This window comes from Polyodon spathula, chromosome 9 (genome assembly GCF_017654505.1).
Source record: "Polyodon spathula isolate WHYD16114869_AA chromosome 9, ASM1765450v1, whole genome shotgun sequence".
Classification (NCBI taxonomy): domain Eukaryota; kingdom Metazoa; phylum Chordata; class Actinopteri; order Acipenseriformes; family Polyodontidae; genus Polyodon; species Polyodon spathula.
The window spans coordinates 27,180,941-27,199,167 of NC_054542.1; the positions used below are offsets into that span (position 1 = coordinate 27,180,941).

The window sequence follows — 18,227 nt, forward strand, 5'->3', positions numbered from 1 at the left end:
TGCCGGCCACGAAGAAGGGGGAGGAGGTCTGGAGACCGCCAACCCCAGCAGCAGTTTCGCTGCCGGAGGAGGGGGAGGAGGTCTGGAGACCGCCAACCCCAGCAGCAGTTTCGCTGCCGGAGGAGGGGGAGGAGGTCTGGAGACCGCCAACCCCAGCAGCAGTTTCGCTGCCGGAGGAGGGGGAGGAGGTCTGGAGACCGCCAACCCCAGCAGCAGTTTCGCTGCCGGAGGAGGGGGAGGAGGTCTGGAGACCGCCAACCCCAGCAGCAGTTTCGCTGCCGGAGGAGGGGGAGGAGGTCTGGAGACCGCCAACCCCAGCAGCAGTTTCTCCGCCGGAGATCGTGGGGGAGGTCCGGAGACCTGCTCCCTCTGCAGTTTCTTCCCTGCAGGAAGAACGGTGGTTGAAGCCCCACCAAGGGGAGCTGCCGGCGCCGAAGGAGGGGGAAGGTCAGGAGACCACACCCCAAGCAGCCTTTCCGCTGCTAGGACTACCCTGGCAGGAGAATGCTACCCTGCTGACAGCATTACGACCTGTGGGCCCCTGGAAGCCTCTGGTCCTGGCCAAGGACTTTGGGCGGGACTTTTGGGCTTTTAAGGGGGGAGGTGGCCATTGAGGCCATGTGTGCTTTGCACAGGAGGGGGTATATGTAACAAAGTGCCCGCCCCTGTGTATATTATCTGTTATGTGTTGCGTGTGGTGTGTTAAATGTTGGTGTATAGACATTGGTACACGGGATATAAACGGGTCTGTGTAACACGAGTGTTAAAAATGTATATGTGTATTTAGGCACGAGGATTGCACAGCACTTCACGTGCAAGTAAAATGTAGTAATATGTGAGCACGGGGAATTGCACTTTATTAATTCACGTGCTGGGATTCAAGTGAATAATTAATTGGTAATTGAATCCCAGCACAATAGTATATATAGATGCACGTTGTCACATACTGCGGTTGGGTGTTCGGTGAGCGGAGAACGGGATTGGAGACGGAGGAAATAAGCAGTAGTAGTAGTAATAATAATAATAAGAGGAGAAAGTATCCGCTCACCGTGTTTGTCAGTGTCTGTCCGTGCACCGTTTTGTTAAGTTTAGTCTGTTTTCGTTTGTCTATTTATTTTGGCGTAGAGTGCCGTGTCCTGTGTTTTTCGTGTTTGTGTAAACCTTTTATTTTGTATTAAACCGGCGCCAACAGGCGTCTTCATCACTTCATTTCATCCGTCCTGTGTTTTGTGTATTTCATTACCTTTCCTGGTTCTGACGCAGCCCACTTCGGCCGTCTCTGTGACAGTCATACATACTGATAAATCGATTTCCTGATCACTCGCTTACTCATTAAACTCTTCAATAATGCTATCCAAGTCATTATTTTATTCCTATAACATCTCAAAAAGCTTGACAAATGTTCGCTGTTTTCTTTGAGTGCTGGATGCGGAAGCAGCTGTCTTGGTTGTGTGTGTGTTATGTCTGTGTTGGTACTATGCATATTGCTCAGATCCATCTCCTGTTTTTTTTTTTTTTTTTGCTTCTCTCAGCCATTGAAAGCTTTTCTCTGCTTTTTTCAAAGAAAAAACGTCTAGGGACCTGTGAATTATGCCTTTTTGAAGATATCAGACAGGGTCCGACATTGGACCGGAAAGAGTTCATGTTTATCGAATCAGAAAATGTTCAGATTCTTACGTAATTGCCAAACATAGTATGGAAATTGCTTAGCACATTCTCTTAAGGGCATCTGGTGGTTCCTGGTGATCTACTTTGTTCTGTCAGTCTAATAAAGGCTGTCCCTTATTTTGATGTTACATGAGTAAATTACACATGCTGTCCGTGCAATATCATCAGATACGTTTTTTTAATATTACTGTGACTCTTGATGCAATACATGGTTTAACAGACTTGAGGTGACGTGGCTAAACTATGGAACTCTGTTTTATTTATTTATTTATTTTTAAATTGTAGGCAACTACGTGGGCAGAGGCACCACAGGGATGTGTGTGCGCTTTGTTCCCAATCACCTCTCCAACAAGTCCTGCAGAGTCACATCTTTGTGCTACAGTAATGATGGGCAGGAGATCCTCGTTAGTTACTCGTCAGATTACATATACCTGTTTAACCCCCAAGATGACCAGGCCAAGGAGTTGAAAGGCCCTTCAGACGAGAGGAGGGAAGAGGTCAGTATAGTGAACTTACCAAGGACAGAAGAAGGTACTACTCTACCTGCTTATCTCTAGTTTTGAAAGGAGTGAAATTCAAAATGTTTTCAGACTGTAAAAGAGGAAAATATGCAGGTGTGATTAAAATAAAAGCTGTATGGAAACCTAGTTAGATCAATGTTTCAACAAGAAGTGTTTTATTAATGTCATCAATTTCAGAAGGTCTTTTGGTCTTTTTATCCTACTTATTAATACCATACAGATTTCCGTTGTTGAAAGTCATATGTTTATTACGGTGGTATTAGCCATGATTCTTGTAAAAAGGCCCTTCCGCTATTTTAACTCCAGTGTATCGGTCCTGGGCCAAATCTGCTGATATCCAAACAGATATTTCTACCAGTCCTTGTGCAGTCCTTGTTTGAAAAGTAGCATCTTGTGGCTCTGTAGACAGGCTGAACTTTGGCAGGAAATGCTGTTCTGTGGTTACTCAGCTGTCGTCGGTCTTTCAGAAATATCCTCTGTGCCTGGAATGTCGAGACAGTGTACACTGATGTGAAGAATGCATAGGAAATACTCAATCATCAAGTTATTATTCCTGTGATCAGTGTGTGGCAAAAACTGTTTTCTGTGGTCTCACGCTCACTAAAAGTAGTATGTGAAAAGGAGGTGCAGACTTGCAAGATAACTTACAAAGCCGTTAAAATATTTTCATGTATTGTTCTATTCAACTCAATTTGATAAATACTGCCTTTGTGAGTGTTATTTAAATATCTTCTTGTAAGTGTTGTCATGTTTAAAATCGAATATCTCTGTGTGTCTTATCTGTACTGTGTAATACTAGTCTGTGTTGGGGTAATTCTCTACTGATCTTCATTTTCATGCATGTGTGCTGTCCTGTCCATCTTGTGCTTTTGTTTTGCTTGTTGGGATGTAGATTTGTCTTCAGCTGGCGCTGTTGAAATGTTTAGGGGGAGAAATTTGCTGGCTCATATGCTGTGTCCCTTGGCTGTGTTCGCTGTATTTTCTGTTTACTAATCTTAGATTCCTTTCCAAAAACAGCAACAAGAACATGTGATAGGCATGCGTTCACAGAAATAGCAGTGGAGTCACTGATAGCAGAATGTGAACCAGTGAGTCTGAGCCCATGGCTTCAAAGTATATCTCAGGAAATCTGCACTGGTTGTGTGTGGTTATGCTTCCTGAAGTCCAACAGGGGGCTCTTTCATGCTAGTACTCAGGACTGCTTAAACAGTGGTGGCATAAAACCATGCATGTGTTAATATCCATCAGGTTACAACATAATATTTTAATACAAAAATACAGGTTATAAAATAAGATATTTTAAAATATTTTTTGAAACAAGAGTATTGTAATAGCTTGAAGAAGAATACTGGTGCTTTTGATTTAATGCTTTGAACAAACAAATAAAAGGAAGTGTGGTGAGTTTAGGTGATGCCTAGATACAGACCTTTAAAAGGAATGAAGCAATTAAACTCACTAGAGCATGTAAAGCTATTGACTTTCTGTAACAGACTGCAGATTAAAAAAACAAAAAAAAAACACAACGCTAATATGAAAGATAAGAAAGAAAAATATTTCATAGTATGACACTGTGCCACTATTCTAATGTGGTACTGGGACTGAATGCCAACAGCCAGCTATGGTCAGTGTCCTTTATGGAAAGGTGTTGATAGTCAGACTAATTTAATATAGGAAATATGTGAGCATGACAGGTTGAATAATGGTAAAAATACCACTATGAACCTGAAATATAATATATATATATATATATATATATATATATATATATATATATATATATATATATATATATATATTCACAATTAAAAAACTGCTTCGAAAGGCACTGTACAGTCACAACGCCGAACAAACCACATCTTGAGCGAATTCTCTCTTTGTCTTCACTGAAATGTTTATAATGGCAGATGGAAAAATGTTTTGCGATCATAACTACAGGGACAAACTGAAAGAGCACTTCCTCTATGCATGTTAATTCTGACATTGCCAGTTTTATTTACCTAAGAATTAACTGCATTCTTGGCACGATATTTGTTTGTCAGCTCTGACAGGAGATGGGTTTGTTTTTTGTAGCTGCGACAGCCTCCAGTGAAACGCCTCAGACTGCGGGGGGACTGGTCAGACACTGGGCCGAGGGCACGACCGGAGAGCGAGCGAGAGAGAGACGGTAAGAAGGGGAAAGACGCTAACAAAACAGACAAAAACTACCACGACAGGATCTGAAAACTGGGACTTCATTTCAATTGATTTTGGAGTATTTTCCAATAGATGTATCCTGCTGCTGCTTGGGACAGTACGACCTTAACTCATTTTTTTTATGAACAAGGTTTTTTTTATCACTGCATTCAACTTTCTCAAGCAGTTTCTGACAGCACTATTTCAGCACTATATTGTATAAAGCTTCATTATTTGGGGATTTATCAGCGGTCAGGTAACTGTTGAATACATCTACCTTGGAACAAGTGCAAAGGTAATATCACCATTTTAATATTGGAATAAAGTGTAGAAACTTAATTACAAATAGGAGCTGGTTAAGTTTATTCTGTTTTACTAATTTAATTTCTTTCAGAAAATGTGCATTAGTGTTTTCTTCAAAATACTGCTCATTTAAACTATTTTTTGTTCAGTAAGATCAAAGGACCAGCTGCAAGTCGTTTCTAATCACAACCCCCTCGCACACTGGCATCGATTTTATATTTTATTATTTTTTTATTTAACCTTTTGATCACATTTTTATGAAAAAAATATCTATCAAGGAAGATTCATTTAAGGATTTATTTATTTCTGGTTCTCGCACAAATGCAGTCTGTTTGAGAGGGACATGGTGATTTAATATTATTCAGAAGGATTTAATTGCACAACAGTGATAGGCTTGGCCTCTGAGCTGACAGACTGTCTCCTCTCAGTTCTTATGCCTTGAGTGCTTGGCAATGCTGCAAGCTTTTGTCCCCTTAATCTGTGTTGCTGCTTTGTGATAGTGTTCTCTTTGGTGACAGAGGGAGATCCCTCTCAAAGGCTTTTTCAAAGCAGGCTCCAGTCCAAGAAGCAAGCACTGACATACAGCAGATTGTGGTGGGTGAACCCATAGCTGCCCCACTTCCACCCTCAAGAACAGGTGTGGTTCTTGCTAGACAGGAGTACAACAATAAAGCAATAGAAAGGCTATTAGCTCTAAAGTGAAATAAGGCCAATAAGTACGCTGTCATGTTCTGAAGTGCCACATTAACAGCTGGCAGCTAAAATGATATTACATGAAATAGGAAAATTTTTGAGTACTTTTATAATATTCATTGCTCAAAAAAAAAAAAAAAATATATATATATATATATATATATATATATATATATATATATGTGTGTGTGTGTGTGTGTGTGTGTGTGTCTCACACATATATATATATATAGACACACACACAATGTAAAATAGGAATCGTATCTGTTTATGTCTTCTTGAAATCAGAAATATAACTGTAGTAAAGGCTGAAAACAGTATCTAATTACTCAAGAATATTAGTTTAAAAAGAACTTTATTCACAGCCAGTATGAGAGAAACAGTAGTGAAAAAGCACAGCATTCACGGAACGATTTTCAGAATTTGTTATATTTGTTTTTCACCCTTTTCAATATGAGTAGCCTCTTAATCAGTCTTTCAAAATGTCTTTTTTCAGGAGTTATTAAAGTGCTATCTGAAAAATATTCTCAGAGCAAAATAAATTAGTGACAGAGGCATCTTTCTCCCAGTGCATTTGATTAAAGCTCATTAGCATTTCCAGCCTTTGCTCTTTGTTGGAGATGAAATATTGTACTTTTCTTGCACAGGGAGATAAAACCCTTTAAGGTCTACTACAGTGCAGACATTCATTTATTTTGTGAGTTACATGGGAGAAAGGGGGGCTATACCTCAAGCCTGGACATCAGCATATGAGTCCACACTGACTCCGCAAGGTGGTCTTTTGATATTTAGAATGCTGAACATTGGATAGGCTGCATTATTTTGATCTTATCCTCCCAAAATGTTGCTGGTAGTAAAGAGACACTTTTACTAAATTAAAGAATAGATCAATATTTACCACAGGTAACAAAGAGAAAAAAAAAACACAAATAAGTAATGTAACCAGTACAAATGAGTACAGTCTAATCTGCCTCAGGGCCTATTTTTCACAATATTTACACTTAATTCAGGCCAAAAAGTCATTATTATCCCACCACTAACTAACTTGCTGTGTGACCCTGAGCAAGTCACTTAAGCTGCTTGTGCATCATCCTGCAGATGAGATGTTAAATCAGTGTCCTATTGTAATGGCTCTGCATATAATGCACATTTCACAGCCTACTTTATTATTATTATTATTATTATTATTATTATTATTATTATTATTATTATTATTATTATTATTATTATTATTATTACTATTATTACTTGAATAAGTAAATGCAGAAACATCAGTTTAACATATTTTACTTAAGTACAGTAAATTGTAAACAATGCACATAGATGTGCATTCACAAAATGCCCCTTTTACTATCAAGAATGAAATGGAAATAATTGGTACTAAATGATATATGCACCATATTCCATTCTGAAAACCATATTCATGGACTCTTCAAAGATCTACTTGTCATTTTAGAGTGCTTGAAAATTAAACAGAAATCATTATTGACTTACCTTTAACCAGTGCTGTGTTCACTTTAGCACATTAATAGTCCTTTTGGAGTCTCTTAATGAAAAGTCTTTGTCTTCTTTTTGTCAGCCATTTGCAGGAATATATTGAAAGTGTTCAAGTTCCTGACACTGGGCCAGTGCTTGTTTGTCAGTTCACAATGCCTCTGCTCAGTTAACTGTATAATACTGCTATACAGTAAAAAGAGGATTCACCCTTACACTGTTACACTTAAATTGGTCATGGTTTTAGATTTTGGAATTTAGTACACTTAAGTGAGATACACACTTAAGCGATGTACACAAGTGGATAAACTGTATATGAATATTAATCTTGTTAGATTCCTCGCATTATAGGAAACCTTTACTCCACGCAGCATCTCACAATTCACAGTTACTGTATAATAGAATCATTTGGCATCTGCTGACATGCAGCCACCTGTGCCTGCTCGCCACAAAAACATTTCTTCTTTGTTTTTATTTTTATTTCTCTGCTCCTGACACTATGGCAAGGAATGGTATTCTATTCTGTAGCCCATAGCTAGTCCTCTTGCAGGGATTCATTCAGGTGAAAGTGTTTCTTTTTTTTTAGGAGAGCAGAGTCCCAATGTTTCCCTAATGCAGAGGATGTCAGACATGCTGTCACGATGGTTTGAAGAAGCCAGTGAAGTCGCACAGAGCAGCAGGGGCCGAACACAATCCCACGCCAGGGGTAAGCTTTCTCCTTACTTTGTTCTTCTGGAAAGAATGCTAGCTTGAGACTTGCATTATACAGTGTTGTATAACCCCTGAAAAAAGGGATTTTATATTGATGTATTGACAGACTAAAGCAAATATATTACATCAATGTTAATTCAATCAGGTGGCCTGCCAGACGGGAAGTCATTTTTATAAATTGTGGTTGAAAAATAGATGAATTACCTTTTTTTTTTTTAGTGGTTTTAAAAACTAGCAAAGAGGCAAAACATCTCCAACACAAGAAATGGGAGACCAGTAATAATTCTGCTCATTATAATAGTTAAGAAAATGGATTTTAAATCCTTGGTTAGTACTTCATAAATATATACTTCTGCTGTTTTCACTCCATCACCACACATTGACTTAATTTAAACTACCAGGAGAGGTCTTTCCAAATTAATGTTTTTCAGCTGTTCAGTAAGAATTGGTATAAGTGTGTCCATGTATGTACCATAATTATTATATGCGTGTGTATGCTTCTTATTGCTTTGCTTATCTTTTTTTCCATAAACTAAATTGCTTTGTAGTTGTTATACATGAAGCACTGAGTCATGAAAAATATTATCAACATAATAAATGTGTGAAAGGAGAGGCTTTTAATTTATTTTATTTCCAGAGGGGATTTTCAGGAGGCTTTATTTGTTTTTCCTGGTCATAGGTTTTAAATACATTGGTTTGTGCAAATAAAACTATATATTATCTTCAGTGTATTCCTGGCTACTTGGAATTCTGTGAATTTGCATGCTTATTTTTTGTGTGTGCAAGTTGTAAACCACTACAGTTATGATTAATAGAAAAAAAAAAAAATTACATGAAAAAACAATGTTATCACTGGTGGTGACAAATGGGGGAAATCATATCAGTGTAGAAACATATTCACTAGTGATAAGCAACTCCAAAAAAATAACCCTGTCACACGCAATGTTGTCAGGTCCTACAGCTCAACCAGAAGGCACAGCTTCCAACCCTGAGCTCGCTGCCCTGGAGCAGGGGTCTGGAGAGGGGTCTGTGGCTGAGCCGCTTCCTCAGCCTACCTCCTCTTCCACCACAATGACTGCTCCGGCCCCGTCCACCTCCTCATTGACCGAGAACCCCCCCACCACTTCCCTGCTCTCCTCCCCTGATGACGAGCAGAAGACACAGGCTTCCACTGCTCCACCACACGAGCCTGCTCAGCCAGGTAAGCCAGTCACCGTTTACAGTGATGTCCAAAGTATTAATTAGTACAGACATACATAACGGCACCCATCAGTAAATCAAACCTGCATTTCTGTAACTGCTTATTATATTTAGTGAAAGGTTGTTCACATGCTGTATCAGGCTTACGTTAAGCAGTGACGGACAAATATATTGGAGAAAATTCAACAAGTGGAACCTTTGCTGCAGGAACTAATTCATATATATTCCTGGGGGTATTTGAAGTACTGTTATCAAACTGTCTTACTCAAGTCTTACTCAAGTATGTCTTTATGTATGTAATTACACATTTTAAGGAACAATACTAGTGACTTACCAGGGACGTGATACAAACTTGGGTTTTCCAGTTAATTTTTTAGTAAACTCTCTGTTTCCTCAATAAATATTACTACAGTTGGTGTTTGTGGCGAGGGTTAAATAATAAGAGCTGTGCATTGTCCTGTGGAGTGGTGTAATCAGATGTGGGTAGTGCAGTATAGAGAGTGGCTCAAGTCTGTCAACAGCACAGAGCATTGAATGCGAAACCTTGCATTGCATCCAATTGGGATCTCTTTTTTTCTTCCTCCTCTATATATAACAAGGTATCTGAAAAGGTCATTAAATATGAACCTAAAAGGTGATCTAAATCCTAACTGAAAATTGCAAATTCCCTTAAATACAGATTTATTTATTTTTTTCAAAATGTTCTCCCTAAATGCATTCATGAGAGAGTGCATCTAAAAGTCATTTTTCTATAAATCTAAACAGAACAGTTGCACACTTTTTCCTCTGCATCTGTGTTCTTTCTTTCTTCTTTGCTTTGCTTTAAGTTCATTCACCTCCAGTATATTTTCTGCCCTGTTAGAGATCCGGCCTCGGAGGTTGCCGGTAAGTCTAGTCTGTAGGCGTTTTTAGCAGCTGCTTCTGATGGCTGAACGACAGGGGCAGGACGAGCAGCCTCCCTCCCACCCTGTCCCTCCGGGGGCGCTCAGGGCACCACCTGTGAAGGTTATACTTGTATATGTGTATTTTCTACTAAAGCACCCGGCACACCTCCTAATGCAGTACTTCACTTGCTGCGCGATAATACAACCCCTTGAGCTTTTTGCACTGCCAGCAAAAAAGACCAAAAACATGCACCTGGTACTGTATATATCAGCCACAGAGCTTCAATGTGAGCATCGGAATTAATTCTGCTACATTTATCCCAAACACTGTTCACTTTGGCAATTGAAGATAGATGGTCAAGATCCAAGAACATCATATTTTCTTTTGAAATAAAATGTAATGGACAATTAAATACATCTATATATGTGACAGATTTCTTAGTTTTGTTTGAGTTAAGTTTTAATTTTGAGAGAACCCTGGGAAGTTACTGTCAAATTCTCTGCGTGTGGAAGATTCAATTCTATATTGTTATATTGTGGCCTTGCTGCTCATTGGAAAGACTATATAGTTGATATATTATTCAGTGTTCTTTTTTTTGTCTGAAATAGTCTAATTCCAGTTTATAAAAAGCTTTCTAGAGGAATGTGTTTCAGTTCCCTGAAAATCTGTAATGTGTTATTTCTACTTTTATTATTTAAATATGTAGTGCAAACCATTGTTCATTAAATGTTTTGTATAAAGCTGAATGACTTTATACTTAAAATCATCTAAATGACCCTTTATCTTTAAAATGGTAATTCATGAAATAAATAAATAAATAAATACTAATTGAACATCCGTAATATATCACAATTTATATTCTTCTGTGGAAGGGGTGTGGGTAATTCACTGACCAGGAGACAGACAGGTGTAATTGAAAACACCACACAGGTGCCCAGTTTTATTTCAGGGGCGCGTTGGGTTTCTTTAGCCCGCAGAGGGCGCTGTTGGTCCGTGGTCTGCTTACCAACTATGGTAAACAGAACCACGGGAATACCAAGCAACGGTAAACAGTTTAGGCACACTCGCAGGTGCTTCAAAACAATACTGCAAAAATCGAAGGCACAAAGAAACAGGAAAAATAAAACAGTAACAAAACTACAAAGAAAAGGTGCTGCACTCTGCAGCAATATCCCGGTCGCCGCTGCCTGTGCGACCCGGATCACCGTCCTACGCTGCCAGCTACCTAGCCTGCTCAGCTATCCTTATTCAGGGATCTGCCCAAGGGTTCCCCTCCCTCACTGTCTCGCTCTGAACCTCCGTTCCGTTCCGTTCGGTCGTGGACCAGCGTTTCCGTGCACTCTGCGCGTTTAAAAGGGCAGATCTGAGGAAACAACAGAGCGTTAATTTATAGGGCTAACAATCTCCCAAGACGTGGCTCTCAGCCATTCAGAGAGAGGGAAAGTCCACACACCCACTTTCCCACCTCCCCGTGTCACTGCCATGACTCACAGGCGGTTGTTGGATGACTGCCGCCCTCTTCTTGCAGCCTGTGAACACGCCAGCAGAGTCAGCACAGATCTCTCCCTGTTACATCTTCATTAAAGCTAAAACGTATATTTACCTAGTAGTCATAAAATATTGAATATGTGCCATACAAACATGTATCTCCTCATTAAAACAAAATGGAGAATTCAGGTAAAACTGTCACCTGGGCAATAGTTGATTACCAGTACTTATGATTGTTGTAAGATCTGATTAATATTTTATTACTCTGTAACTCTGGTCTGAACCCTTAACATATGTTAACCAAATTAATTTGAACAGGTATTGCATGGAAATATAGCCAACTACAGATAATTACACCATCATTCCTGTTAATTATTCCCTGCATGTGAGAGATCTATTTTATAGATTATTAAAAAGGATGACAGGGCGTCGCAGACAAAGAGGTGTGTTTAGAATAAGTGAAGAGTTCATCTAAAAATGTCTTGGAGTGAGAGTACATTTCCCCAGAGTCACCCAGTGAACTGGATCCTAGTCTGTGGCTAAAAACAGTAAGTCAAACTGCCTTCAGTTATTTCTTTTTCCATGTCTTGACACTATAGTGAACGCAAAAGCGTAGCAACAAACCCTTTTCTGGCCGGACCAACTTGATTTGTTTCCATTCCATTTCCATTCCATGAAATGTTTAAGAGTAAGCTGTGCAATCATTTGTTTATAATGAATGTATTGGTATTTTGCATGTGGTATATCCAAGTAATAGAGGCCTCACTTCAGTGCACAGTACAACACGACTATAACTTCAGTTACCCGGGAATGAATGGCAGAGGGGTTCAGGTTAGGATGGAGGTGTGTTCATAGTTGTTGAGGGATAGCCAATGCCAATGTCTCTCACATAGGATGAGAAATATACTAGAAAATAAACAAGTAAATTGCTCAAACCTTCCAAAAAGAAATATCTTCATGGTGGGCTTGAACTTGGCTACAGGGGTGATTTGGATTTATAAACATTAGGGCAGAGTGGAAGAAAGTCTGGTTGCCAGGTGTTTTGCCTAGAGATACTTAGAAAGCCTCATTGTTCCTGGAACTGAATTTACACTGTATAGGGAATGAGCGATTAAGGGTTGTAAATGGTTGACCAACTTGTAGTTGTCTAGGAAATGTTCTACAGCTATGGCCAAATGTTTTGCTTCATAATAACATAGTGAATTACATACTGCTTTGTAGTTTTTCACATACTTTAGGAAATACAGAGACATTTTTTTTATACTGTGACATTTTGAAATCTAACATGAAATACTGTACTGCTATTATGCAGTATCATTGTGTAGTCTATTTGATTACATGATGATAAATAAAAGATCTAAATTATGTTCCTATATTTTTATTTATTTATTTATTAAATTATGCTTCAATCATAAAATTATAGGTAATGCAAAACTTTGGCCATAGCTGTAGATAACATGATTGGAAGCCAGTTGTAAAGAAGAGAACTGAAATATATGGATGTGCGTGGTTCTAGTTTTTGTGCTGAAAGGTGGATTGGTATTAAACCAGAGACCACAAGAACCATGGGTTAAAGGTGTTTTTTTTTCTTCTGTCAACAGTAGTCTTGGTTTTTAAGGTACTTGTAATATGCGCTGGGATTGCTTATGAGAAATTCAGTTATGAGCTGTGTAGCGTTGTAACTGTTAGGATCTTTAATTGGTACTCATATCTCATAGCAGGTACTTTTGCTGACCTGTCACAAACTGACATTTAAAATCACTTGGAATTCTTGCAAACTGTTTGTCTTTTTTTGTCTGTAACTAGCAGCATTCACACCTCTGCAAGCTTAATGTTTTAATGCATGTAAAATCAGCATACACACATTCCTCCTAATTGTACCTTTAAAAGGTCCTTCACCCCTTACCAATTGGGAATGGAGTTCACAATACTTGGTGATTTGTATCAGTATGTGAATCAAAGCTTATTTCAACAGCGAAAAAGACTGGTCTAAGTGTCCTTCAATTGATTTAGTTTATTTTAGTATTTCTTATTCAAGATAGGCACAGAGATCCTCGAGTGGCAGATTAGTAGCAGATTCTTTTGTTGAAGCCATTTGCAATGTTTAGGTGGCTGGATTTGCTGCTGAACAAACTTTCTGAGAAAACTTTCAATGTGCTTCACATTCCTGGTGCTTTTGGGATAGTCCTTCTGACTTGTCTGCCTGTTGTCCGGGCTCTGTCCTGTTCTTGTGGCTGAAATGTTGGCTGTGTGTGCAACATTGAATGACACCAGATGTTTTGTGTAGAGGAACATCTTCACTGAACACATTCCTGTTCAGTGTTAATTTCGATGTTGCTGCAAGTCCCTCAGCCACCATCTGTTTCCATTAGGATTGGTAATGCTTGTATTGTGATAATGGTCACAGTTAATCATGTTACTTTCTCTGTTCTGTTTGTGTTTCTACAGTACTCACTTTTAAATATATTTTAACCAACAAAATTGTATAACAAAGTAATACTGGTTTTATAACAATATAGGACCAATATAAAAAGATGAGATGATAACTGGGAAAGAGTTTGGCCTTACAGTAAGTTAGTCTGTAGGTGTGATTTTGGCATCATATACACCTACAAAAGGCTGTGGAACTAGTATTTCCAGTAAATCTTACCTATAATTGCATTGCTATACTTTACAGGTATCACTTTCCTATATGAAAGTATCACACAATATCAGAAAAGAATTCAGGCATTTTCATTGCTACACCAGAAGTACTTTTAAAAACAGAATGTGTTCACCATAACATGTGCTTTTATCACATGGAAATGTGAGACCTATGTAGTGAATGACAATGTATAATTAGATTTTGGGTTTAGATTATTTCATCATCTTTATGGTCTTTTTGTTAAAACTAACAACAGCGAGCATGCAATTCTCATTAGTTTATTTTCTATGCTTTGTTATATGCAAAACAGAATTGACATTATAATTATTATAATATACACGATCACACTAAAATGTAGTTTTTTTTTTTTTTTTTTTTTTTCTGTAAAGCTCAACATTATCACCAGTGTCAGTCCTACTTAATCCATTTAACCCTTCCTCTACGGTGCCACTGGAAACCGTTCATGGTGTGTGTAATGGTGATGTTAAACGCTCATTTTAAGCCTTTTTAAACAACCATTGGTTGTTTACCAAATGACTGGCATCTTCAAAGGCTCCAACAACCAATCAGGGATGGTTTTTACATACTTTCAAAACTAAAGTAAATTTAGAGCAACAGAAAGCTGGATGAGTGAGTTTTAGTTTTTTGTTTTCTGTCAGGAGATTCAGTGACCACAGGTACAAGCTTACCAGAAATCATACTAAATCGTCCAAAATATTTATAAACTCAAAAATAAATTAACAAAATATTAACTGTAGTAATATATTTATAGGATAAACTTCAGGGATGACTCCAATCAAAATGCATTTGAGTAAAGCCCCAGGCCATTAGTGATACCTTTTATTCCAACATTTCAGATTCTTAGGTTTCGGTTTTGATTCTCGTATATACTATGATTTTAGAGTGTAGCATTACAGGGGAGCATACTAAATTGTTTTACATAACCGAGAATGGTTACCGACCTGAAAGTTTTTTTTTTTTTTTTTTTTTTTTTAACAGAAGATGTTAAGTTCACAGATCTATCTGATGGCGAACTTCACTTTACCATCTGTCAAACAATTTGGTGTAAAATCCAAACCAGGCACTGCATTTATAAAATTATTTCTGATCCTAGCTGCTGGGGGTTGTAGATACCACTAATACTGTTACAGTTTGTAGGTAAGAGATCACTAAATTTACAGTTATGGAGACATTTCTAAAGAATTGCATTTCCAAGTACATTTTAAAACTTATCTTTGACATTCAAACTAGGGAATCATAGGGTATATTTCATCATATAGTGAAAATGTTATTCTCTTAATAATCTTCAGACACTCAGGTGTTTAGAAATGTATAATACAGTATAGTTTTGGTGGATATTTGTCCTGATACACAAGCCGAAAGTCAAGTTATGTCAGTCAGACCACAAACAGGTAGAATGTTCACGGAGTGGAAGGCTTAGTCTACAGAACCAGCTCTGTATTAAAGTGATTGTAACTAACAAAATAGTTCCATACATTTTCCCCACCATGCACATACATTCAATGTATGGGTCTAAAATATGCAGTTTTGAAAAAAAAAAGTTTTAGTAAGCATATACTTAATTTTAAAACAATATATCTGGTACTACATTGGGTTCCATACATTTCTTTAACTGTCCTGGTGAAATTACATAGGAAGTGCAATTGTCCAAACCCCTTCAGGGACTTCTTTCCTGTCAGTAACCAGCCAGTTGCTTTCTATAATGACTGATATGCTCTGCGAAGACACTGCTGGGGTGAAATGACCAAATAAGAAGTAAAGAAGTAAAGCAGTAGCAGACTTCCTGGAAAGAAACTAAGAACTTTGAGTAACCTAGAGTAGTACCAAATGTCATGTTTTTAAATGATAATAAATGTTTAGTGTGTGTGTATATATATATATATATATATATATATATATATATATATATATATATATATATATATATATATATATACACACACACACACACACACACACACACACACACACACACACACACACACTGAACATCAAAAGAAACTTATCACTTATGTTTGAATAAAATTCACTAAATGTGATCGAAAACTGACACATTGTGTGACTTTTTATTGTGCTGATTAACAATTGACATTTTACTGTCTAAAGTTATGGGGAGATGGGGGATACTGTGAAAGTTACAGGGTAGTAGCGTGTGTGGGCAACGTTAGAAGCAATACAAGCAGTACATCTGCGACACATGCTTTGTGCCAGGTTTCAGATGTTGTCTTGTGGAATCCTGGCCCATTCCTGTTGTAGTACCTGGACAAGCATCTGTCTGTTCAGTGGTCTCCGAGCCCTAGAAGCCACACGTCTCCCAGTTTGTGGCCTGTCATTGACAGAGTGTGTCTGGTTATACCATCTCGCCAAGTTTGAAATTGGTGGTTGTGAGCGCCCAAGACGATGAGGTCCAGCCTCCAACATGCTGATTGCACGAAGGCGCTGCTCTCTTGAAAGACGTAGCATATTGGTGTTTTTCTGCGATTTTCTTTATTGCTTTTATTCAGTCTTGCAATTCAGCAGCTGAAATCATTCCATATCCAGTGTCCAATCAACTGTCTCACTAATTAGGTGATTAAGTACACATGCTTTAATCATGGTCACACAAGTGTGTCATGGTCAAGGATGAATGAGCGAGTGATTAAAAGAAACCAAAAACATTTCGTCAATGTCCATCATTTATATACCTTTTTATATATATATATATATATATATATATATATATATATATATATATATATATATATATATATAATAAGTAAACTCTGTGGACATTTTGAGAATGACTTTGGATGATTCTTCCTTTTGACTGTACTTGGTAACGGTATGTACATGAACCATTGCCTTATGCAAAAGTTTGTTATCCATTTAAAAAAAAAAAAAAAAAAAGCATAACAATGGATATGTTTTACTTGCATCTTGCCTCGATTAGTCCTATGAAACTATTACCCCTTATAACGGTGTACAGCCCTCTCAGTCAGAAGGCTGCAGACAGCTTTCAGAACCTAAACTAATTGAGACAAGAGAGACATGTGAACATCTGGGACAAGACAGCAGCTGAAGTGCAGCCCGCAATCAACAGATATAGAAAAACTGGGAGCTATGCAATCGAAAGTGACGACGCAGAAAGAGGGAAAACCGCCAAAAGAGAAGACAGAACAATTACTGAAAGTCCAAGGCTATTTATTTTGTTTCCTACCTCGACCTCAACTTGCTGCTGATTTTCAATTCACATCAAAAGTCACCATATCAAAGGAAACAGTAAAAATATGTCTTTGAGAAGCTGGTATGATGGGAAGTTGCAGCTCGAAAAACCTTTGTTGAGACAAGAAAAAACATCATAAACGCCTAGAATGGGCAATAATCATACATATTTGTCAAAAGAGCAATGGAGAAGAGTGTTCTTGACAGGTGAATGAATGCTTTAACTTTTCAGCTCCAAGAGAAAACAGCATGTGAGAAGTAAAGTGTGAGAGGAGAATGTTGTCTACTGCCAACAGTAAAACATGGAGGTGGTAACATGAACGTTTAGAGTTTTGCAAGTGCACAAACAGGAGACATAATACAAATAGATGATACGTTTGTAAAGGAACCATATCATTCCATCATGTCATGCAGTACCCTCCGGCAGGTGACTGATGGGTGAAGGATTTGTTTTTCAACATGATAATCGCCCTAAACACACAGCCAAACTAAACCTAAATTACTTTAATCCGAAAGAAGAAAAACTGGTTTTGAAATTTTAACTTCACCCCATTGAAATGTTATGGAATGAGCTTAACAGGAGAATGAAAAAGAAGAGTGCAACCACATAAATGTGCTCTGTGAGGTGATTAAGAACGAACAGACAAAAACACATGGTGATGCACTGCTAAAGTTGTGTGAATATGTGTAGCTGTGATTGCTATATCTGATTTCATACTTTGATGAGAAAAGTTTGCAGTAAAATGCCAGCAAACCATCCTGTGTTGCATTTTCTTTTGGGAAGGCGAATACATTTTCATACAAATCAATAGTTTATGGTAATTATTCCTTTCTTAGTTGGATTTCATTAAAATGTACATGTGTCCCCATAATTATGACCGCCAGTGTATGCATAAATAAATATAGCAAAGGTTATCTCACAGGTTAGGTCTATATATTGCATCAGACAGTGGCAAACATCTTGCATTGATTCCTTCTCATAGGGCTGCCTTTTTGTTTGGGTGCAAAGAGATCATAACTTGACTTTCTTTGAAAGCTGCTCCTGCTTACGTATTTTTATTATTATTATTTTTTTTTTTTAGTTAAAGTCTCATTTTTGTTTCAGATTCTCCCTCCTCTGTGGTTAACAAACAGCTTGGATCCATGTCACTTGATGAGCAACAGGGTGCGTGCTGCCAGAGATACGAACCTGTCAGATCTCCTTTTATATTTGCAAAGCTTTGTGT

General features: G+C 38.0%; 1 protein-coding gene across 4 annotated transcripts in view; it reads left to right on the plus strand.

Annotated features, from left to right (window-relative positions):
* Window positions 1-18,227, plus strand: part of LOC121320580 (DDB1- and CUL4-associated factor 6-like) — a 60,088-nt gene that overhangs the window by 24,536 nt on the left and 17,325 nt on the right. For 3 of the 4 annotated variants that reach the window (XM_041259033.1, XM_041259034.1, XM_041259035.1), the window contains exons 7-11: window positions 1,954-2,165; window positions 4,260-4,353; window positions 7,438-7,557; window positions 8,515-8,763; window positions 18,107-18,166. In XM_041259033.1, the coding sequence (XP_041114967.1) occupies window positions 1,954-2,165; window positions 4,260-4,353; window positions 7,438-7,557; window positions 8,515-8,763; window positions 18,107-18,166 (735 nt within the window). The remainder of the gene's footprint in view (window positions 1-1,953; window positions 2,166-4,259; window positions 4,354-7,437; window positions 7,558-8,514; window positions 8,764-18,106; window positions 18,167-18,227) is intronic. The other variant, XM_041259036.1, reaches the window with a different exon arrangement.